Source organism: Crinia signifera, chromosome 9 (genome assembly GCF_055691185.1).
Source record: "Crinia signifera chromosome 9, ASM5569118v1, whole genome shotgun sequence".
NCBI lineage: Eukaryota > Metazoa > Chordata > Amphibia > Anura > Myobatrachidae > Crinia > Crinia signifera.
Window position 1 is genome coordinate 13669737 of NC_139225.1, and position 23559 is coordinate 13693295.

Below are 23559 nucleotides of genomic sequence, written 5' to 3' on the forward strand. Positions count from 1 at the left end.
GGTAAATGATATAAGTGAAGAAAACTCTAGAATGACTGTATCAATTCTTATACCAGATATGCGAGCTCAGATATATCGGGAAGCTTTTTAGCACAATCCGATCGTTCACCTACTATTACACAAAAATAATAGATACAACAGGGAGTAGTAATTACAAATTCTGAAATCAAAAATGCATTTAGGGATTATTTTTATTAAGATGACCAATCCAGACCATTAGATAGCCAGCCAGAAATAGAGGATTTCTTGAGGGGAGTACACCTACCATCCTTGCCTACAGAAAGTAATGAGAATCTGGAGTCACCGTTTAAATTGGAAGACCTAAAGGAGGCTATAAAATCTTTTCCATGTGGCAAAGCTCCAGGACTAGATGGAATCCCAAGTGAGTTTTATAAAAGATATAAGTTTTGGCCCCGATGTTATTAGAGACATTTATTGCTAGCGTCGAGGAAAATCAAATTCCCGTTCTATGTTGGAGGCCAAAATAGTGGCTCTTTTAAAGCCAGAAAAGAACCCCACATTATTAGATTCTTATAGACCCATTTCATTAATCTCCTCCGAAGCCAAAATATTGGCATTAATATTGAATAGGCATATTGGGAAAGTAATACATATGGACCAGACGGGCTTTATACCAGGGATGCACCTCAATACAGCTGCACATATTGTATACACATCTACAGATCCATCACAGTGAGGACCCATACCCGGTCATAAGGACACTCGGCTCGGTAAAAGTGCTTGACGTTGTCGAGTGGCATTATCTCAGGGAAGTGATGAAACTATTTGGGATAGGACCCAGATCTATTGTATTTGTCCAACTATTATATGCAGCTCCTAGTGCTAGAATGGGAATAAATGGCCGTGTTTCTCAACCCTTCTTCCTCTATAGAGGAACAAGACAGGGCTGTCCCCTAGCCTATTTGCACTGGCCATAGAGCCACTGGTTTGCATCCTTCGAGACCATTCAGACATCATTGGATTCAACGAGTGGCTCGGATGTTGTGGCACTATATGGCGACGATCTGATATTTTGGCGGATGGTGTTAAATATACGCTCCTATTCAAGAGATCAAGCGGTTTGGTGATCACTCGGGTTTTAGGATCAGTTGGAATAAGTCAAATATTTTTCCAGTTAGGCCTAGGAACTCGTAGACACACCACTTAAATGGGATGAAGTATTCAAATATTAGGAATCTGGATCTCTGGACCCTAGCGACTATTTAATAAGGAACCACTGTTGGGATGTCTAAGCTCCAAAATTAAAAATTAAAAAAATTGGCAGAAATGACCACTAACAGTCACCCTGCTATATCTCAGATGCTTTCTTCAGCAAAATCAATAGTATGTTTTCCTCCTTTGTGTGGAATAAGGCACGTCCGAAAATTCAGCTTCAGGTTTTGATGAGAAAAGTGGGGGATGGGGGAATGTAATTGCCCAACCTGAGATTGTACTATCTGTCCAGTCAACTAGAATTACTGGCGGCTGGATGGATGAGGCCATACAGCAGGTAATGCGGTGGTACAAGAGTTAGTCATGCAGAGTGAAGTAGACCAGTGAAGGGACAGGTGTCCAAAGGAGAATCTCCACTGGTGGTCCAAGCAGTCGAAAGCTGGAAGAAAATCATGATATTACACACAATGGATGCGGATCATCCACTGAACAATCCAAAAGGTCAACTTGAGTTTTTCATGTTCTTTGGTGTCTGTCGATATAGGTCGACATGGACACTGTCTAATACCCCTTTTACACCGCCGCAAATCTCTGGGTCTTTGGTGGGTCAGAACTCGGGTCAGTAGCGGTGTAAATGGGACACGCCGTGTCCCTTTACACGGGACTTCTACCCAGGTCCTGACCTGGGTAGAACAAGGCTAGGACCTGGGTAGAGGGTGGTGTAAATGGGTACGCCGGGTCATCCGACCCGGCTCCCATTTACAACAATGCGGACCGCAGCACCCGCAGGTTGGATGGGGGGGGGCACAGACAGCCTGCGCTGCTGTCTGCTATACCCTGCAGACAGCAGCGGCGGCAGCGGAGGAGGTGAATGGACGCCTGTGTGTGGCATCCATTCACCTCCTGGACAAGGGCTGGGGGGTGCACGGGGACTGGGGGCAGCCCAGCAGATTACGTTATTGCTGCGCTTGCCCCCAGCACAGCGGTCCGGGTCCCGGTGGCGGCGATCGGTGCTTGGAGATGATGTCATCTCCAAGCGGCGGCGGGGGGCTGCGGGCGGTGTAAATGGAGCAAACGCCTGGTCGCACCCGGCTTGAAGCAGGGATCAAAACCCAGGTGCGACCCGGCGTTTTTGGTGTAAAAGGGGTGTAAGTGTTCCGTGTCCACTCGCATGGCTCGCTACACTCGCTTCGGGATAATCTCCCTCCACGCCGTAGGGTATGAAACATCGCTTGTCGGCACATGTCGGCTCAAAATTTTGTTAAACAATGCATGTCAACCTTTTTCATTTCGCCCTTTTGACCATGTCGACCTTTTGACTGTTAGCCTTTTGACTGTCAACATTTGGACCCTGTCGACCTTTTCATTGTCGACCTTTGGACCCTATCGTCCTTTTGACTGTCGACCTAGAGTCTACAGACTACAGTATGCATACAGAATTCTCATTGCAGATCAATGTCACACAGCCAACATTTGCTTTTTATTCTCCTTGTCAATGCTTTTTCTGTTATTTTCTGTTACTCTTTGTGACACACATCCCAAATAGTCCTCTGCTATTGCCACAGACGTTTCCCTGTTACATGATCCCCAGTGGCCCAGACAGAGAGGTTTCGGTAAAAGCTGGCAGCTGTTTGTAGGCAGGAAGAACAGGGAAGCAGGCTTTAGGACCATGTGGAATCCGCAGCCTCCAGATGAAAGACGCAGGCGCCTTCCATTATTATACTAGCACAGTCTTCCAGCAGTGGGCACTGGCTGTGAGAGTAGGTAAGCCTTCCCCATGGCCTCTCCACGTACAGTGACAATAGTGGCCCTCTCAATGGCTCTTGGCCTTTTCTTTGTTTTCATGGGAACAATTAAACTGACCCCCAGGCTCAGCAAGGACGCATACAGCGAGATGGTAAGGAAAGATGACAGAGGTAGGGAAGGTGCGGTGGGGGCACTGGTAAATAGGAGGGGGGGGTGAGGACGATATTGGTTAGAAATTGATTGTGTCTTTAAATTGTGTTTGACATACAAAATATATTGCATTATCTGCATGATTATATTATTATTATTATTCCTATTTTCATTGCTGTTTCTATCATAATTGATTGTAGCACATCTACATTATGTAATATCTGATTTCCATGTCGCGTTATCCTGATGTAACCTGATGTCCAGGCAGGATTGTCATTGGGCTATTGGAGAATAATGCTGGGTTACAGCAGTCTGAATACACTGAAGGTTCCAGGTCTGCAAACCTTGTACTAATTGCATGTACTGTTTACTCTATTATTCCGCTAAATATACAATTTACCGCCAGGCCTGTATTTCGTTCCTTTAACACACTGTTAAGGAGAGCAAGATGCAGTATGTTTATTCCTGCATTGTCACAAATAAGGTCACCAGTAAAAAAGGGAATCCTTCCTTTAGGCAGCACCATGGAGAGCAGTCACAGATTTAAATGTCATTGTCCTCCCCTCCCCCCTTCATTCTCTTGCTACATACTGTACATGAGGTGCTTTGTTCTAATGGGCCATTAACCTCGGCAGAAGTGTTCAGAGACCCGAGGAGAATCTGACTTTTCATTTTGGTTTTACTAGAATCTCCATTGGAAGAAAACATTTACATGTAAAGGAAACGGCCCAATTCCGTATGTTATTATTGCTGCCAGTTATTTATATAGCGCACACATATTCCGCAGCGCTGTACAGAGACTAATATCTCCAGTTATTTATATAGCACACATATTCCGCAGCGCTGTACAGAGAATATTATCTCCAGTTATTTATATAGTGCACACATATTCCGCAGCGCTGTACAGAGACTAATATCTCCAGTTATTTATATAGCGCACATATTCCGCAGCGCTGTACAGAGAATATTATTACCAGTTATTTATATAGCGCACACATATTCCACAGCGCTGTACAGAGAATATTATTACCAGTTATTTATATAGCGCACACATATTCCACAGCGCTGTACAGAGACTATTATTACCAGTTATTATATAGTGCACACATATTCCGCAGCGCTGTACAGAGAATATTATTACCAGTTATTATATAGCGCACACATATTCCACAGCGCTGTACAGAGACTATTATTACCAGTTATTATATAGTGCACACATATTCCGCAGCGCTGTACAGAGAATATTATCACCAGTTATTAAGAAAACCGATGGCTGAATAAGCTGGAGGTAACATAAACTACCGAAGGAGTCTGAGATGCCTGCACTTTGGTTGTGGTTTATGTTTAGGCTATGATGCTGCAGCTATAGCCAATTAGGGAGTAGGGAGGAGTTTCCTGTTGTAGGAATAGCCAGAGGTCAGGTGATCTGCACTCTGGTCCGGTTTTCCAAGGAGCAGGTTTGTTTCAGACTCTCTCCTGTACTTATTCCTCTGTCATCCTCATTTATTCCTTCCTACTGTCAAAGATACTTCTCTCCCTCTGCCTTATCCACATATCTCTTTCTCTCCTGTCAGGCTGCTCCTTGGGGGATTTTTGTGCCAGATAGTGTAGCGCTGCTGCTGCCAGGCCTAGCATGCCGCGCCCGCGGAGAAACATCCACCCTCCCTCCCGCAAGCCGATAGAGCGAGTAGCGCTCCCGCCCGGGGTAGCGGAGGCACCCCAGGCGGAGGTAGTCAGCGGGGCAGGCGCACGCGGTCTCAGGGTCCCGCAGCAGCAGGCACAGGTGCATCCGCGCCTATCCAAGATGGCCGCCGGACGCGAGCTGCGGGTCCTGGGACACAGCACAGGGGTTCTCCTGCTCAGCCAGCCCGGCCTACGTTGCCCACACAGGGCCACCCCTCCACGGGGTCCCCCATGACTCCCTTGAGGAGGGCAAGGAGTGGGTGGCTCTCTAGGGCGCGTTTGCTATCCCAGCGCGTCAGGCTATCACAGGCAGCGCAGGCTATTTCAGCCACGGCTGCAGAGACAGTGTCCCCTGGAGTTGCGCAAGCACCCTCCACAGAGGTAGATATGGCAGTGGTGCGGCAGCTGGTAGCGATGCTGACGCCGGGGGCGGGTCAGCAACCTGTACAGTCAGGGCCTGGGAATCTAGCTACTACTGTCCTCCCTTCTGTTCCTTCTAACCGGGACCCTGCGGCACACGTGCTGGCAGCTCTGGGCACGCCTTTTGCGAGTATGGCTTCCACACCGCCGAGGGACGCAGTCGTGCCGACACCAACGCAACACCAGGCAGAAGGGGCCATTGCCGGGCCATCAGAGGTGGCTGGTCCCTCCGGAACAGCAGGTGCGGCTGCAGCGGGAGCTGTGTCAGGTGGGTCAGCCAGAGCACGCAAGAAGCGCAGGCGCAGGTATTCCCGTACATCCTCCTCCTCGGGGTCAGAGTCCGTGACCTCCGGCGAGGAGGGGGGACGCAGATCCAGGCACAGGCGCAGACGCTCTAGGAGACACCGGAGGCGCTCGCAGTCCTCCAGTGGCGACTCGGGCTCCCCGTTGTTTCCTAGGGGGCAGGTGGTCCACTGCGAGAATACGGCAGTACTAAGAGGCCTCAGGCGCAGCGTAAGGGATAGGATAAGGGAGGGCAGATATGTCAGCTTCTTTACAATGACTGCGCAGGATGAAAAGGATTATCGCGAGGCAAAGCGTAAAGGGGGGATTGGCGAGGCGGCCTACTGCACGTATCAGAGATGGCAAGTGGGACTGTTTATGTTTGCCGCATGCTACTTGGAGACCAGACCCCAGGAGCATATGAATGTCATTAGATACATCCATATGATGCACGCCATGTATATGGACGACGGCGAGAACGTCTGGCGGGCTTATGACGAGCAATTCCGACGGAAGCAGTCGGGTTGTGAGATCATGGCCCTTGGCGCTAAGGATGTCGAGGTATGGATGGGTAAGAAACCGTCGGTTTCGACCTCCGCCGCCCCGGCTCCGGTGGTGTCAACACCTGCGTCAGCCCCACGCAGGGCCCCCTCGTCCTTTCGCGGGGGCTCTGGAGGGGGGCAGTCGGCGGGCAGATGCTTTGCTTACAACGGGGCAGGATGTGCAGCGGGTTCCCGCTGTAAGTTTCGTCACCAATGCTCAAAGTGCTGGGGAGGACACCCGGTTAAGGAGTGCACGCGTGGCAAGCAGGCTGGGGGGGCACCCAGGCAAAATGCCGGGGCCAACCCAGCCCCTGCTCCCCCTCAGTAAGGCCCCGTCTCCCGTGAGGGGCGACCGCCTAGCCAGCTGGCTGGGGCGTTACCCCCTACGGGATGAAGCGCAGTTTCTGGCCGCGGGTTTCTCGGAAGGATTCCTCCTCCCCATTCAGGGGGAGGTGGCGTCCGGGTCCCCGAGAAACCTGAAGTCAGCAATCGACATGCCTCAAGTCGTCCTGGAGAAGGTCGAGAAGGAGGTAAAATTGGGCAGGATGGTGGGTCCATTTCCTGAACCTCCGGTTCAGGGTTTGGTACTGTCACCTATTGGAGTAGTCCCCAAGAAAGAGACAGGCAAGTTTCGCCTGATACAGCATCTGTCCCACCCACCTGGATTGTCTGTAAATGATGCAATTCCTATGGAATTGTGTCACGTGCGGTACCAATCCTTCGAGGAGGCTTTAGCTATTGTGCGCGGCTTCGGGGGGCGGGCCCTGCTAGGCAAGGTGGACATCGAGTCGGCATTCCGACTGCTGCCCCTGCACCCGGACTCCTTTCGGTTCATGGGATTTAGGCTGCCTTCAGGTTATTATGTAGACCGTTGCCTGCCTATGGGCTGCTCGGTGTCCTGCGCCTACTTCGAGTGTTTTAGCAGCTTCCTGCATTGGTGCGTCACGGAGTATACGGGCGAGCCGGGGGTCGCCCATTATTTGGACGACTTCCTGTGCGTAGGCCCGGCTGATTCCCCGCGTTGCGGGCTCTCCTGAACGCAATGCAGCAGCTGTTCTTACATTTCGGAGTCCCAGTCGCGGAGGGCAAGACAGAGGGGCCGACTGAGTGCCTTTCATTCTTGGGCATTGAGATTGACACGCGGGCCGGGTGCTGCAGGTTGCCCCTTGATAAGCTTGCACGGCTGCAAGGGGCGATCTCCCAGTCCCTGGCCTCCGGCAAACTCCGGGTACGCCAGCTACAGTCCCTACTGGGCCTGTTTCACTTCTCCTGCAGGGTTATCCCCATGGGGAGGGTGTTCTGTCGGAAACTGGAACTGGCCATGGCAGGTCCAAATAGGCCCCAATTCTTTGTCCGCCTGAATGCGGAGCTCAAAAGGGATCTCAGAGTCTGGGATGTTTTCCTCCGCGACTTCAACGGTGTGTTGCTGTGGCCTAGCCCCCCGCGGTACAGCGGGGAATTACAGCTATACACCGATGCGGCCGGGGGAATCGGCTTTGGAGCCTTCCTGCACGGCTCTTGGTGCGCTGAGACCTGGCCGGAGGAATGGGCACTAGAAGGCCTCACCAGGAACATGCTTCTGCTGGAGCTGTTCCCTATTGTGGTGGCCCTGGAACTGTGGGGCAACCGCCTACGTGATGCCTGCATCACCTTCTGGTGTGATAACCTGGGGGTGGTGCAGGCCATCAACAGACAGAGCTCTTCTTCTCTGCCTGTTGTGCGCTTGCTCTCTCGCCTTGTATTGGTATGTCTGCGGCTTAACCTGCATTTTGTGGCCAGGCACGTTCCCGGGGTGGACAACTCGGTGGCCGACGCCCTGTCCAGGCGTGACTGGGCTAGGTTCCGGTCCCTAGCTCCGGGAGCGGATTTGGTTGGTGAGCCGTGTCCTCCTTATGTTTGGCAGGTCATCAGGCCGGCATGGAGGAACTAGCCATGCGGGCTATTGCTCCAAGGACGCTGCGTTGTTACCAAGCTGGCTGGCTGGAATGGGAACAATTCAGAATGTCCGCGTCACAGCAAGGTAAGGCCCCGGGCGACGCCATGCTGGCGTTTGTGTGGAGTTTGTACTCCGGAGGGCGGACTGTGTCAGCCGTGAGACGGCTGTTGGCCGGCGTGTCGTTCTTCTCATCGCTGTATGGGAGATCGGACCCCGGTCGGTCTTTTCTTGTGTCTCGGGCCCTGAGGGGCTGGCGGCGCGCTTCCCCTGTGGCTCCAGATAGCAGAAGGCCCATTGACGTGTCCCTGCTGCCTCCCTTATTGGGGGCGGTTTGGGATGTATGTCACTCTGAGTATGAGGTCCGACTGTTTCGCTTGGCATGCCATGGCATTCCATGGAGCTTTCAGGGTCGGCGAGCTGGTAGCCCCATCGAGGCATCGACCTTCTCCTCTGTTGTTAGAGGATGTATTGATACAGGGCGATTTGGTTTGGTGCCGGGTAAGACGTTCCAAGACGGATCAGACTGGGAGAGGCCAATGGCTGTCACTGCAACCGTGCCCGGTGGAAGGGATTTGCCCAGTGGTGATGGCAAGCGCCTACGCCCTGCTGCGTCCTGACCGCCCTGGGGCATGGTTAATGCATGAAGACGGCTCTTCATTGACAAAATACCAGTTCTGCCATGTTTTGCGACGTGCCCTGGGATCTCTTGGCCTGGATCCGCGGGAGTTTGGGACACACTCCTTTCGGATCGGGGCGGCCACATCTGCTGCTGCTGGGGTCAATCCGACGCAGAGATACAGTCTCTGGGTCGATGGCGCTCGGCAGCGTTCCGCAGATACATTCGGCCTGGCCTGTCTCTCCATCTGCAAGACTGTAACCGACTGGACGCATAAGTACTCGTCTCACTTTAGCGGGAGTCTTGAGGTGGTCCACTTTCCCCCGGGGGCACAATTCGGCTTAATTCCAATCTGACATGGCGTCCTGGTTAGTTTACTCCGGGGGTTTTCTGTGCAGTGTGCCTCAAGGTCTGGTCGGTTACGGTTTCTTTATCTTTGCCTTCTCCGGTGTGTTTGGTCTGTTAAGTGAGGTGTGCTTTTGATGGCATGTGTCCTAACCTGTTTACATCTTTCAGGTCGCAGGGACTCCAAGACGGTGTGGGTGATGGGACACTCTTTTGTCCACTGGGCATCAATGGCGTGTGGCAGCTTGAATGAAAGTATGCGAGTGAAAGCTCAGAATGTGCGTTGGTTGGGTGTGCGAGGCATGCGTTGGGGAGCGCTACAGGGCCTTTTGCTGAGGTCGGTGCGGGACTTTGGAGTCCCTGAGGTGCTAATTTTGCACCTGGGCGGAAACGATCTAGGCCAATGCACTGCCTTAGAACTGCGGTCGATTATCATCAGAGACCTGCATATTGTGGCTCAGGCGCTCCCTTGCTGCAAACTGATTTGGTCCTCAATGATTCCTAGGCGAGTCTGGAGGAATGCTAGGTCAGGTCCCCGCTTGGATAGCGCACGGAGAAAGGTCAATGCTGCGGTGCAGCGATACCTGTTGGCTAATGGGGGAGGGGTCATCAGGCATGACTCCATCACCTATAAGCTGGTTTCCCTGTATAGGCCGGACGGTGTCCATTTGAGTCCTGAAGGAATGGCCATATTCCTGGACGATTTGTTTAGAGGTTTTTAGTGGATGTGTTGTTGTTTAGTAAGTGCTGAGCGTTTAGGGTGGCGGTGCTGCAGCCTAAGGCTTGGCTTGTGGCGGTAAAGAACGGTCCTTGTTCAAATGAAGTGTTATGAGGATAGTGGGGTGCGCTCTCCCGTCAATGATACGCTTGTAGCCCATGCCCCTTGGACAGGGGTGGGATACACCACTTGCCCGAGTGGGTAGCGTGGGAGAGTTGAACACCAATGACGTATGAATGGTGTGATGTCATCTTACCCCTCTTTTCTCTATGACCGTTCTTTAGGGCCGCCACCCTCTTCTATAGATTAATATATATATAGTTGTCAATTAATAAATTTGACATTCATTATTTTGAAACGCCAGCACTTGTGTCTGTCTCTTTATTTGTAGTGTTAAGTTAGATAAGTTTAGATAAGTTATTAAAGTGTTATGGCATAAAGATTGCCGATGGTACGTTTAAGAAAACCGATGGCTGAATAAGCTGGAGGTAACATAAACTACCGAAGGAGTCTGAGATGCCTGCACTTTGGTTGTGGTTTATGTTTAGGCTATGATGCTGCAGCTATAGCCAATTAGGGAGTAGGGAGGAGTTTCCTGTTGTAGGAATAGCCAGAGGTCAGGTGATCTGCACTCTGGTCCGGTTTTCCCCACCCTCCCTCCCTATTTTTCTATCCTTTCTTGGCGGCGGTAAAGAACGGTCCTTGTTCAAATGAAGTGTTATGAGGATAGTGGGGTGCGCTCTCCCGTCAATGATACGCTTGTAGCCCATGCCCCTTGGACAGGGGTGGGATACACCACTTGCCCGAGTGGGTAGCGTGGGAGAGTTGAACACCAATGACGTATGAATGGTGTGATGTCATCTTACCCCTCTTTTCTCTATGACCGTTCTTTAGGGCCGCCACCCTCTTCTATAGATTAATATATATATAGTTGTCAATTAATAAATTTGACATTCATTATTTTGAAACGCCAGCACTTGTGTCTGTCTCTTTATTTGTAGTGTTAAGTTAGATAAGTTTAGATAAGTTATTAAAGTGTTATGGCATAAAGATTGCCGATGGTACGTTTATATAGTGCACACATATTCCGCAGCGCTGTACAGAGACTATTATTACCAGCTATTATATAGCGCACACATATTCCACAGCGCTGTAAAGAGAATATTACCAGTTATATTACATAGCGCACACATATTCTGCAGCGCTGTACAGAGAATATTATTACCAGTTATTTATATAGCGCACACATATCCCGCAGCGCTGTACAGAGAATATTACCAGTTATTATATAGCGCACACATATTCCGCAGCGCTGTACAGAGACTATTATTACCAGTTATTATATAGCGCACACATATTCCGCAGCGCTGTACAGAGAATATTATTACCAGTTATTTATATAGCGCACACATATTCCGCAGCGCTGTACAGAGAATATTATTACCAGTTATTATATAGCGCACACATATTCCACAGCGCTGTATAGGGAATATGATTACCAGTTATTTATATAGCGCACACATATTCTGCAGCGCTGTACAGAGACTATTATTACCAGTTATTATATAGCGCACACATATTCCGCAGCGCTGTACAGAGACTATTATTACCAGGTATTTATATAGCGCACACATATTCTGCAGCGCTGTACAGAGACTATTATTACCAGTTATTATATAGCGCACACATATTCCGCAGCACTGTGCAGAGAATATTACCACCAGTAATTTATATAGCGCACACATATTCCGCAGCGCTGTTCAGAGAATATTATTACCAGTTATTATATAGCGCACACATATTCTGCAGCGCTGTACAGAGATTATTACTACCAGTTATTATATAGTGCACACATATTCCGCAGCGCTGTACAGAGACTATTATCTCCAGGGATGTGCGGTGGGCGGGACAGGTGTCGCCTATGGAAACACCCAGCGTTTCATGGATGACCCCATGAAAACACCGGGCATTCCCATGAGATTGCGATGGGAGGTGTGCCGGGACAAGGTGGCTGACGTCACATGACATCAGCCGCCCTCCCTGTCTTCGGACGGAAGCCCGCAAATATAAGTCAGTCTCCACATAGTTATATTTGCCCTGGAGAAATCATTTGATGGTCTCTGACCATCGAATGATTTATTCTGCTGCGGGCATGCGTCTGTGACACATCCCCTCGCATGGTTGTGAGGGGATACGGTGGGGGGGGGGGGGGCGGCCCACTGGGACTCGGTAAGCTCGGAGCTTCGCAGCTTACTGAGTCAGTGATGCCATTTATAGACATATCAGCAGTACACACGAGCCACTACACCGAGATCGCACAGACAACACGGTTCGTCCAAGAGAAAAGCTACTCGCTTCTTTTTTGCTTTGCTTCTACCTCTGAATCAAACCCTCCCTTTGTAAATTTGCATAATAAATATATATATTTTTGGTAAATAATAATGTTGAGTCCATGTAATATTCAGCTACAGTAGGCCAGTGGTTACCAAACTTTCCTAACTTACAGCGCCCTAGAGCCGAGGTGACCAAATCTGTGGCTCTTTTCTTAATGAGACGCGGCTCCCGCACCCGCGGCACTGCGGCTTAACTCTGACTGTACTCGGCAATGCTTTGTGCCGGCTCCTGCACCCACAGCACTGCCTCCTCTGACTGTGCTACTTTGCTCTATGTATTGTGATGATGTCACGTCTCAGAAAGAGCACACTGTACTGGAACAGAGACCGGGAACAGAGACCGCAAGGGGGTACTAGGCTGGGTGCGGCGACTGGGCAGCAGAGTGGGTGCGATGGCTGGATGTCAAAGCAGGTCTGTGGCTGCTTAACAGAGCGGGCGTGGGGGCTGTCTACTTACCTTTTAATCACTGAAATAAGTGAAACCAAAACATTGGGCCTTATTTCGGTTTATTCTTTCTGACAAAATCCTTCTTAGATGGACAAAACCATGTGCATTGCAGGGGGGGCAGATGTAACATGTGCAGAGAGAATTAGATTTGGGTGAGTAATTTTGTTTCTGTGCAGGGAAAATACTGACTGCTTTATTTTTACACTGCAATATAGATCTCACTTTGAAGTAAAACCCCACCCAAATCTAATTCTCTCTGCACAAGTAACACCTGCCCCACCTGCAGTGCACATGGTTTTGCCCATCTAAGAAGGATTTTATCAGAAAGAATGAACCAAAATAAGGCCCATTGATCTGTTCTTACAGACACACATGTGAGAAAATTACTACGAGTAGCTTCACATACAAGCATAAAAAAAAAATATATATAAACAAGGATAAACATACCTGGCCCCCTGGTATTGCCCCAATTGTCCCCCAACATCCACAGCGGCCTCCAGGATCCTCTTTAGAGGCGTCTCCGGTCCCAGGGGTGCATTGTGTGAGTGCGAGGTCGTGCCGGTGATGCCAGCGGCGCAACCACGCACTCGCGCAATGCACCCCATGGACTGGAGACACTGCTGAAGAGGATTCTAGAAGCCGCCATGGACATCGGGGGAAGAGGTAAGTATGAAAAAAAGCGGTGGGGGGGAAAAAAAATTCTGAAAATGCACGGTTTTTGGAATATTTTGGTTTTTGGAATACACGGATAAGGGAGACCCGGCCTGTACTGACATTTTCACATTTCTATTTTTGATAAGAGACATCACAATAGCAACATACAGTGTACATATAGCTTTTTGTTTTCTATGCTGATTGCTGGTTATAATCTCCTATGTGTTTTCTCTAGAAACGTGCATATAAAAGTTATCTGAAGGCTCTCCCAGGACTCAAGAAGCTAGGCATTTCCTCTGTGTTTTTGCGGAAGACTATTGGATCTCTAGAGCTGGCTTGTGGAATTGTCCTCACACTGGTTCCGGGACGTCCTAGAGACGTAGCCAACTTTCTCCTTCTCCTTCTAGTACTTGTTGTCCTATTCTTCCACCAACTTGTAGGCGATCCCTTGAAACGATACGCCCATGCACTCGTTTTTGGCATTCTCCTTACCTGTCGCTTGCTTATTTCCCGTCAGCCCGAGGAGGAGCCACAAGACAAAAAGTCAACAGGCGATGAAAACGGTGTTCTACAGCGAGACCCAAGAAAAATGAAAGTGTCTTAGACCATGGAACTATATGTTTCTTTATGGCGGTTTTTAAGGATTCCTCAACGTTCATTCCCAATTTCACATTTGCCCTCGGCACTGATGCCCTGCTCACCTACGATAATCACAATAATAACGACTATTTTATCCACTATAAGAAGTTAAGATAATGGCATCATTACTGGGTATGGAGGTACTTTTGCTTGATATTGACGTAACTTGTGTCAAATAAAGTAGTAAGAGTAGGTCTAGAACTCTGCACCATAAACTAGCTCAAAACTCTGATGAAAAAATGACTTTGAAGATACCTCTGGACAGAAGGTTGTGTTGTAACAAGAAGAAGTCTTAGGGAACACTATGAGCATATTGCAATGTAGTCATATCAATTGCACACGGCAAATTCAGCATCCGAACATAAGAAAGTCATACTATTTTTGCCATAATATGCAGCAGACAGATGGGAGCAAACACCCAAATAAACAACATTTTGGAAGACCCAACTGTGCGTGTTTCTGTGTTGCTGCTTGTTATTGTTCTAATGTTGAAGGTTTGCTGCCCATGATACCAGGAAAGCCCTCTTAAGCCCCGTACACACGGGTTGAAGGGTGCCCAGTGGTGAGCGATGTGCTTTAGCATGCGATGCACCAGCGATGTGTGTTGAGTGATCTGTGCGGACCGGTGTTCTCTGGTAAGAACACTGGTGATCTGACTAGATATTGACTGCAGTCTAGTCAGGCGTTGGTGACGCGTGGGATCACGCTTCACTGTCGCTGGGGGGGGGGGGTATACACACGGAGCAATCCATGGTTAATTTCTAAGCGATCTATTCAGATCCCTTAGAAATAGCCCTGGAATCTCTCAGTGTGTATGGGCCTCTAGATTTCTGCAGATACATACTCTATGTAGGACACAGAAAATAGATGAATGAGATCTTATGAACGTCAATACTTTGTAGTTCCTCCACATGCAGTGCCCCGGTCCGAGAACCCGGAACGGCTATGATAGTGGTCTGGGTGAGCTGCGCCCCATTCCAGCACCTGGGCCAGCTATCTGCGGTGGTGTGCGCCCTGTTCCGGCACCCGGACCAGCTATCTGAGGTGGTGTGCGCCCTGTTCCGGCACCCGGACCAGCTATCTAAGGTGGTGTACGCCCTGTTCCGGCACCCGGACCAGCTATCTGAGGTGGTGTACGCCCTGTTCCGGCACCCGGACCAGCTATCTAAGGTGGTGTGTGCCCTGTTCCGGCACCCGGACCAGCTATCTGAGGTGGTGTACGCCCTGTTCCGGCACCCGGACCAGCTATTTGTGGTGTGCGCCCTGTTCCGGCACCTGGGCCAGCTATCTGCGGTGGTGTGCGCCCTGTTCCGGCACCTGGACCAGCTATCTGAGGTGGTGTTCGCACCTTTCCGGCACCCAGAATACCTATGATAGGTGGTCTGGGTGCTCCGCACCCAGTTCCAGCTATCTGAGGTTGTGTGTGCCCTGCTCTGGCACCAAGAATGGCTAAGATAGGTGGCCTGGGTTCTCTGCACCCCATTCCGGCATCTGGTCTAACTATCTGAGGTGGTATGTGCCCCAGTCTGGCACCCAGGACAGCTATGATATGTGGTCTGGGTGAGTTGCGCCCCATTCCAGCACCCGGGCCAGCTATCTGCGGTGGTGTGAGCCCTGTTCCGGCACCCGGACCAGCTATCTGAGGTGGTGTGAGCCCTGTTCCGGCACCCGGACCAGCTATCTGAGGTGGTGTGCACACCTTTCCGGCACCCTGAATAGCTATGATTGGTGGTCTGGGTGCTCTGCGCCTGATTCCGGCACCCGGACCAGTTATCTGAAGTGGTGTGCGCCCATTCTGGCACCTGGAACAGCTGTCTAATGTGGTCTGTGCCCCATTTCAGTTGACAAATCCGGACAAATAGCCGACAGTTGTGCTTTTCACATGCACCGTCTCCGTGAGCCGGTGCTGTTTAAATTTGGGGGTGGCAGCTGTCCTGTCCAGTAGTTAGATCCAGCTGCAACCCGGTGGCCAGCTGTGAATGGCCCATGTGAAAGGACTCATTAGCTGTCCATTGTTGTAACTCAGTGCAATATCACACGCTGCGGTTTCCCCCGTTCGGCAAAACGCCGGCGGGGCAAAAACCGCCCCAGACAGCTGCTGTGTATTTTCATACAGGCCAGTCCATGGACATCCCAGCCTAACAGGTCAGTGTGTGCAGAGGGAGATGGGGGTCTTTCACACAAACCGGTCGTTTGGTGTGTGGTTTTAGCTCTCCCCGGCCCCAATCTGACATCACTGTAATTCCCGCCCCCAAATTTCCACTGCATGTGAACGGCACAAACAGAAAGTTAATTTAATCAAGAATGTACAGTAATGCAATACAGTAATTACCTAGATGGGTAACCTATGCTCCTAATTACACATTCCCATGGAGTGAACCAAGTCTTCCAGTTCTGCAGCTGTTTATAATGCGATACCAAGATTGGATTATTGCTTCTATTAATTGGGGTTTATTGCTGGGTTGCTTCTGTTTTAATAGTTTTTTTAGTCAGCTCCATAGATTTTCAATTGGGATAAGGTCTGCCCAATTAACATGGGTCTTGGCCCAGTTTAATCTTTTCAACCTGACAGATAAAAATGTATTTATTATTTTATTTTGTGAATCCTTGCATTTAGACCGAATCCCTGCAGTCTACGCCGAACAGTCCTTGCATTCAACTTCACATTGGCTTGTGCCATTTCACCTTGTATACACCCAGATGATTTTCTTCTGTCACCCATACACAGTCTCATCATTCTTCTATCGTCGCTTGTTGTGCACCTATTCCAGACTTTATTAGTCTGGTTTTGGGGTATGGGTAAAAACCGGACCCGGACAAGACTCCAGAATGCCAGACTAGAGCTTATAGTGTCCGGTCTGGGGGGACTGCCTGTCACAGCTGTCATCAGGGACAGGAGGAGGGGGGAGAATAAAGCCTCCCTGTATGGTCTGGCCATGTAGCAAAAAACAAAACTGGACCACACGGGGTGGCTGTAATCTCCCATTCCCCATGTCCCTGGTGAAAGCTATTGCACGCATCCTCCCGGAAAAGACAGCCCCTGGACAAGACACCCCCGTTTACTTAGTCCCCTGGTTTTGTAGTAATGGAGTCTCCTTCTCCCTCTTAAAAAATTGTTAAGTTTCCACCAATTTGAATGATATGTGGGATATTGTCAAGTGATGAAAGTCTTCTACCAATGCGCTTCAGCCTTTATCAGAATATATTACAGCAAGTATATCCAAACTATGGCCCTCCAGCTGTTGTGAAACTACAAGTCCCATCATGCCATGCCACAGTTTTGCTATTAGGGAATGCTAAAACTATGGCAAGGCATGTTGGGATGTGTAGTTTCACAACAGCCGGAGGGCCACAGTTTGGACATGCCTGTATTACAGGGTGGCCTACCTGACCGGACCCTCTCCATGAGGGAGAAAATGCTCTGTTCCTGGTCTTCCCTGGTAATGTATGATTACCATCACCTGTGGTGAAACTAGGGATGACCATTGTTGCCTTTGCCATCTATGGCAAAAGTGCAACTGGCCATCGATAGTGTATAACTATTCAATGGACAACCATCAATGTTTTTACATATCGATGGTCATTCATTTTCTGATTGAGTGGCCTGTGTGCAAATCAAAATACAGGGTTGGGGCTTCGCAGGTTTTAGGGGTGGAGCCATGCTCCGTGTCCCGGCACTTTAGGGAAAAAGCAAAAATGAAACTATTCGTTTAAGCTTGACATCGATGGCAAAACTATTCAAGGTACTTGTTTCCTAGCACTGCGCCCATCGCATGGTATACCCATAAGACTAAATATGGTATGCGATGCTGTACAATAAAAAATTGTATGGCACAATTTTTTATTGTACAACCACCCTGATGGGTCCTTACAATGTTAAATGCCTTCCCCCCCCCCCACTATCAAGGCCAACCCGAAGCGTGGCGAGCGGCGGTGGTACACGTCCTCCAACCTTTTCATACCCCCACTATCGTTGTCGGCGTGGAGTTGATTTTAGATAGCGTGGCGAACCTGAAGCATGGCGAGCGCAGCGGAATACATGTAAAGTAATACGCTTCCGCTCGCCACACTATCTAAAATCAACTCCACGCCGATGTGGATAGTGGGGGTATGAAAAGGTCGGAGGACACATACCACCGCCGCTCGCCACGCTTCGGGTTCGTGTTGAAAGAGGGGGTGGAGTGGGGGGTGCATTTAACATTGTAAGCACCCATTAGGGGGCTTTTACAATAAAAAAACATATTGAGGGTGAATTAAACATTGTAAGCACCCATTAGGGTGCTTATACAATTAAAAATCGTATCGCATCGCATGCATCGTATGCGGCTATATGGCATAAGATGCCATAAGATGGAAATCTTGGGCACCGTGCTAGGAAACAAGTACCCTATTCAACATCGGCCATGAACCATCGATGATTCATCCCTAGGTGAAACACCTTTGTTATCAATGACCTAGCTCCGCACAGGTGCTGGCAATCCTACATGACCAGAGAAGTCCAGGGACAGAGCATTGCATCCCTGAAGGTCAGGTAGGTAACCCCGGAATATAAGCTGACAATATCCCACATATCACCCGTCACACCCCCCTTTTATTGATAGAGTCTCCTCTGTCCGCAGCGAGTGGAGGGTAGAGCTTCACTGACAGCGAGAAGGAACCCGACTCCGGCCCGGGCACTGGGCACTGGGCAGTGAAGTCTCGCGATGGCACAGACCCGGAAGTCGCGCTCTCGCTGTACGATGCAGCTGGCGGGAATGCGGCGCACTCAGGCTCCGGCAGAAGATTCAAATTCAGCGGCGACGAGGGACGGAAGTTCGCCGCGGGACAGGACTCTCCCAGTGTCCCAGCAAGGTACAGCAGCAGGATCAGGCGCACTGCGGGAGGGACGCAACCCCCCCCCCCTCCTCCCCTGTTATATTGCGTCACTTCATTACCCACCGTGATAACTGGTTATTGTCATCCATGATTATATCCTGAGTGATACTGACACAGCTCATAGCTCGGCACTTTGAGTTAATAAAAGTATGATCACAACATATTTCATGCTGCTGCACCCCCCCCCCCCCCACAATAATAATAATAATAATAATAATATTAATTAAAGGTCACTAAGAAGGTGAGTTCTCGGCTCTATGAATAAATATATGAATATATCGGTAAAAAGGAGAGCAGACTGGCTGCCCAGGGCACTTTTATCCTACCATGAGAACCTTTATTGGCGAAAATGTATCTCCCAGAGTTGGTAGTGTGTATGGTCTGTACATATAGTACGTATGTTTATTCCATACCGGAATGGGAAAGTGGCAGCAGGAGTACTATGGTGAGGTGGCTGGTGTCAGCGGCCGTGAGGCCTCCGTGGTACTATGATCTTAGCCTACTAGAGTGGTAGCAATATGTTGGGCTTAAGTGTATGCAACACATGGTTGCCTACCTGACCCACCCCATGAGGAAGAAAAGGTATTTGTGTATTATCATGCCATGCGATTTTTAATTGTACAAGCACCCTGATGGGTGCATAGAATGTTAAATGCCCTCCCATTGTCAACGCAACCCCCACTATCAATGCCAACCCGAAGAGCGGCGGCGGTACGCGTCCTCCGACCTTTTCATACCCCCGCTATCCACGTCGTCATGGAGTTGATTTAAGATAGTGTGGCGAGCGCAGCGAGCCACCGAGCCCGAAGCGTGGCAAGGGGACGCGGAATACATGTAAAGTAATCTGCGTCCCCTCACGAGGCTCGCCACGCTTCGGGCGCGCTGCGCTTGCCACACTACCTACAATCAACTCCACGCCGACGTGGATAGTGGGGGTATGAAAAGGTCGGAGGACGCCTATCGCTACCGCTCGCCATGCTTCGGGTTGGATTTGACAATGGGGGTGCATTTAACATTGTCAATTAAAAGGTGACAATTAAAAATCGCATTGCATGCTATGCGATGAGATGCCGTACGATCAACATCGTGGGCGCCGTGATAATACACACGTACCGAAGAAAATGCTCTGTTCCTGGACTTCCCTAGTAATGTATGATTGCCATCACCTGTGGTGACACCTTTCTTATCAATTAACTAGTTCCGCACAGGTGATGGTAATCCTACATTACCAGGGAAGTCCAGGAACAGATAATTTTCTCCCTGAAGGAAAGGGTCAGGTAGGTAACTAGGATACAACAGAACTCAAAAGCAGCAGGTTTGTGTTTCCAAGGCATTACCAGTTGAATTTTCTATTTTTCGGTTTAGGTGGATACTGGGATTTTGGTTATTGGAGGGACCCAGGCACCAAGGAGATAACTTCTTTAAAGCAGTACAGCCTGTGGCTCCTCCTCCATACCCTGGAGTGATTCGGTATGTGGTGTTACCAAGTAGCAGCTCACACTGCTGGCGGGCCTGGCAGTGGTGCTCAGTCCTCTCAGCGACTGCTTGACCACCAGGGAATATAGCTGTGACACAGGGCCCAGATACACAGTGCTCTTTTGCAGTTCCAGGAAGGGACAGAGCTGGCCCTGTAGCTCTGCCCGTTCACACAGGCCCCACCATATGGTGGTAATGGCCCCTCAGGTCCCACCTTCTGGGGTACAACCTTCCTGGGTCCAGAGTTTCTGTCCAGGGTTTGGTCCAAGTGTCTAATTCCTCGCAACAAGCTCTAGATCAGGGCTGGGCAACACCGGCCCTCCAGATGTTAATGAACTACACATCTCAGGATGCTTTGCATTAGTTTTGCTATGTGGCCATGCTGAAACTGATGCAAGGCATGCTGGGATGTGTAGTTCATTAACATCTGGAGGGCCGGTGTTGCCCAGCCCTGATTTAGGTCCTTCCTTCTCACGTACACATTTTAGATGTGAAACATCCGTCTCCTCTTATGTTGAGGAGTTTCCACGCTTCGGGCACGCTGCGCTTGCCACACTATCTACAATCAACTCCACACCGACGTGGATAGTGGGGGTATGAAAAGGAGACCCATGAGGAGCACAGTGCTTCCCCACAGGAAGAAAACATGACATAGGCCAGAGTAGACTGTCTCATTAAATCAATCAAACTGGTTTTACAAATGAAAGACACTGAGACACGGCCAGCCTCAGAGGTCCCTCTCTTGAAGTGTAAGAAAAAACACCCTGCTGTAAAGTAGTAAGTCAACTACCTTATCAATTCTGGATGTGACGTTCCTACATGACCCTACATGGAACAGTTTTTAAAGTCTATTTAAAAGAACGCTGGTTCTGCCATTCGTCTGGCTTATGCCGCTGCTTGGTCAGCTATGGCTATTGGCAGAAGGGTGGAATCTCTGGCAGAGGGCAGGCAGTCGGTTACAAGGCGGACTAACCTGGTGGACAACATAAGAGAGGCCGGCGCTTACTTGAGCTTCAAAGGTTTCAGCTATTTCTATAGCTTCCCATCTGGTTGAAATCATGGAAAGGGGACTCTGAGTGGAAAAGGCATTAGAAGATCTGCCTTTTTTCTGGTTCTGGTTCGAGCTCTTTGGCCCGGAGCTCGATAAAATTGTTGCCACGATAGCAGCTTCAAAAACGGCCTCTCTTCCTTCGGGAACCTCTAAGCACAATCACAAGGCTACTCCCTTTCTGTTTGTTATAGACCTCCGGTCAAGTACTGGACCAAAGCTTCCACCCTCTACACCTCCAATTTTGATATATTATCTCAGGTCATCCCTCCTCAGAGAGGACAGGGGATTTATTTCAACCTCTTTTTGTTAGGAAAGTCAGATGGTTCTTTCCAACCCATCCTGAACCTAAAGAGGCTGTAAGAGAACCTTCTCTGATGAGTGCCAAAGTTCAAGCTGGAGTCCCTTCGATCGATCCTTCATTTCTTGGAGCTCGCAGACTTTATCGCCTCTTTAGACATTCAAGACTCGTATCTGCACAATCCAGTCCGGAAATATCATCAGAAGTTTCTTTGTTTCACTGTGCAGATTTGCTACTTCTAGTGTCAGGCCCTTCCATTCGACATGTCTTCTGCCCCACGAGTTTTCACAATAGTGATGATGGTGATGGCTGCTCAGCTCCACCTCACAGGGGGTTCATCTTCTCCCCGAAGTCCTTCAGTCTCAACTTCAAATGACCATCAAAATTATACAATACCATGGTTGGCTTAGCAACTGGAAAAAAACAGCCTGATCTTGTCAATCTCCATGTTACAACTGGGGGCGCTGTTGGACACACTGGCTCAGAGATATTTCTACCTGTGGACAAACAGAAGGATCTACAGACCTTTATCCAGACCTTTCTTCGGCACGGCAAGGTGCCAGTACACTTTTTCATGAAGGTCTTGTGCAAACTAGTTTCATGCTTCCAATCCGTTCCTCTCCCGGCTGTTGCAGTTAGCGCTCCTTCACTGCTGGAATCTGTGTTTCCTTCACCTGAAGTCACAAACCATGACTCTTGCCGAAACTATGTCTCTCCATCATCTGGTGGCTCCAATCATCCCATCAGATGCTCGACTGTGCCTTTTGTAAGCCACGATTGTGTTTATACTTGCCACGGATGCCAGTTTCCGTGGCTGGGGTGCTGAATTGGAGGATTGCTCCTTCCAAGGGCATTGGTTGGATGCGGAAAGCCAACTTCCAATAAACATCTTGCAGCTCTGAGCCATTTATCAGACAATATCCCAGACAAGGACTCTTCACAGCAGACCAGTGAAGACTCAACCAGACAATGCAACTGTGGTTGCACACATCAAAGATCAGAGTAGCACCAGAAGTCAAGCGGCAATGCAGGAGGTCACCTAGATTTTCAAATGTGCTGAGTGGTTTCTCCCATCCATATCAGCGGTCTACATCCCAGGCATCTTGAACTGGGAAGCCAACTTCGTTGCCAAGAAATTCTACCTGGAGAATGGTCCCTCCACCCTCAGGTCGATTTGATGGTGTCTCACCTCAATCAAAAGCTTTAATTTTACGGGCCCAGGGCTCGGGATCTAGAGGCGTGCCTCGTGGATGCCCTGTTGGCTCCTTGGCCCCTTCAGAGGGTTTACGTGTTTCCTCCGGTTGTCCTCATCCCGCGCCTGCTTCGTGATGGGGTGGCTGCTGAGTGGTGTGGCTATTCGCCAGGCCTATCCCTTGGCTGGGAAGCCTGTTCCGGTCTATGTGCGGGATCATTCTACCAGGTTGGTTGGGTCCTTTTGTGGACGGCCTTTCTGGGTGTCTCTGCAGAGCGCCTTTTTAGGGCATCTACATGGTCATCTGCCCATACCTTTATCAAATTCTATCATTTTGACACCTTCACCTCAGCTGATGCGGCTTTTGCTGGAGGGGGTCCTAAATGCAGCTCGGGAGCGTTCCTACCATAGGCTGTTCCAAAAATGGGTTCTTTTGTCCTCATCTTTTATCATCAGCCATGGTGGATACTGGGAGCCCACCTTCACGCTTCTCCTATGCTGAGGTTAGCCCTGCCAGACAAAGTAGCTCACTGTTAATTGTGGTGGATTATTAAATCTGGCCCTTATGCTGGCTACACACAAGGCGATGTGTACCTAACCGCAACATCTTGGTTTACTCACCATGATTATTTACTTTTGTACATCACGTTGTATTTGCTGCTTCAGATAATGAACAAGACCACTGTGGTTTATACTGTGTGATAAGCTATTGCAAGCTAAATTTGGGGAGCAGAAAGCGCTCCTACATATTTTCGCTATAATTCCATTTGAGTGATTTTGTAATTAACCCTTTGAGTGCCAAGAAAGTTTGTCAAAATAGGTGTGAAAATTGCAAAGCTAACTTTTTTTTTTAAATTCATCATAATGACCAGTAATGTTTCCCTTTTTACATAGGTAATATAATATTTACCCAAAAATTTAA

At 49.4% G+C, this 23559-nt stretch overlaps 2 protein-coding genes across 2 annotated transcripts in view; both read left to right on the forward strand.

Moving 5' to 3' along the window:
• The first annotated feature begins 2860 nt into the window (after positions 1-2860).
• Positions 2861-14187, forward strand: TMEM35A (transmembrane protein 35A). Its single transcript, XM_083161062.1, has 2 exons — positions 2861-3070; positions 13342-14187. Exons 1-2 carry the CDS (start codon positions 2951-2953, stop codon positions 13708-13710), a joined length of 489 nt encoding a protein of 162 aa, XP_083017188.1. The 5' UTR covers positions 2861-2950; the 3' UTR covers positions 13711-14187.
• Positions 14188-18456: 4269 nt separating this feature from the next.
• CENPI (centromere protein I) overlaps positions 18457-23559 on the forward strand; it is a 36363-nt gene continuing 31260 nt past the window's right edge. Inside the window, exon 1 of the mRNA XM_083161063.1 lies at positions 18457-18596. The gene's annotated coding sequence lies outside the window, so the exon portion shown is untranslated. The remainder of the gene's footprint in view (positions 18597-23559) is intronic.

Coding starts and splice junctions, on each gene's coding strand:
- TMEM35A (XM_083161062.1), top strand. CDS start 2,951: ATGGCCTCTCCACGTACAGTGACAATAGTGGCCCTCTCAATGGCTCTT. Junction 3,071..13,341: donor AGGACGCATACAGCGAGATG/GTAAGGAAAGAT, acceptor TGTTTTCTCTAG/AAACGTGCATATAAAAGTTA.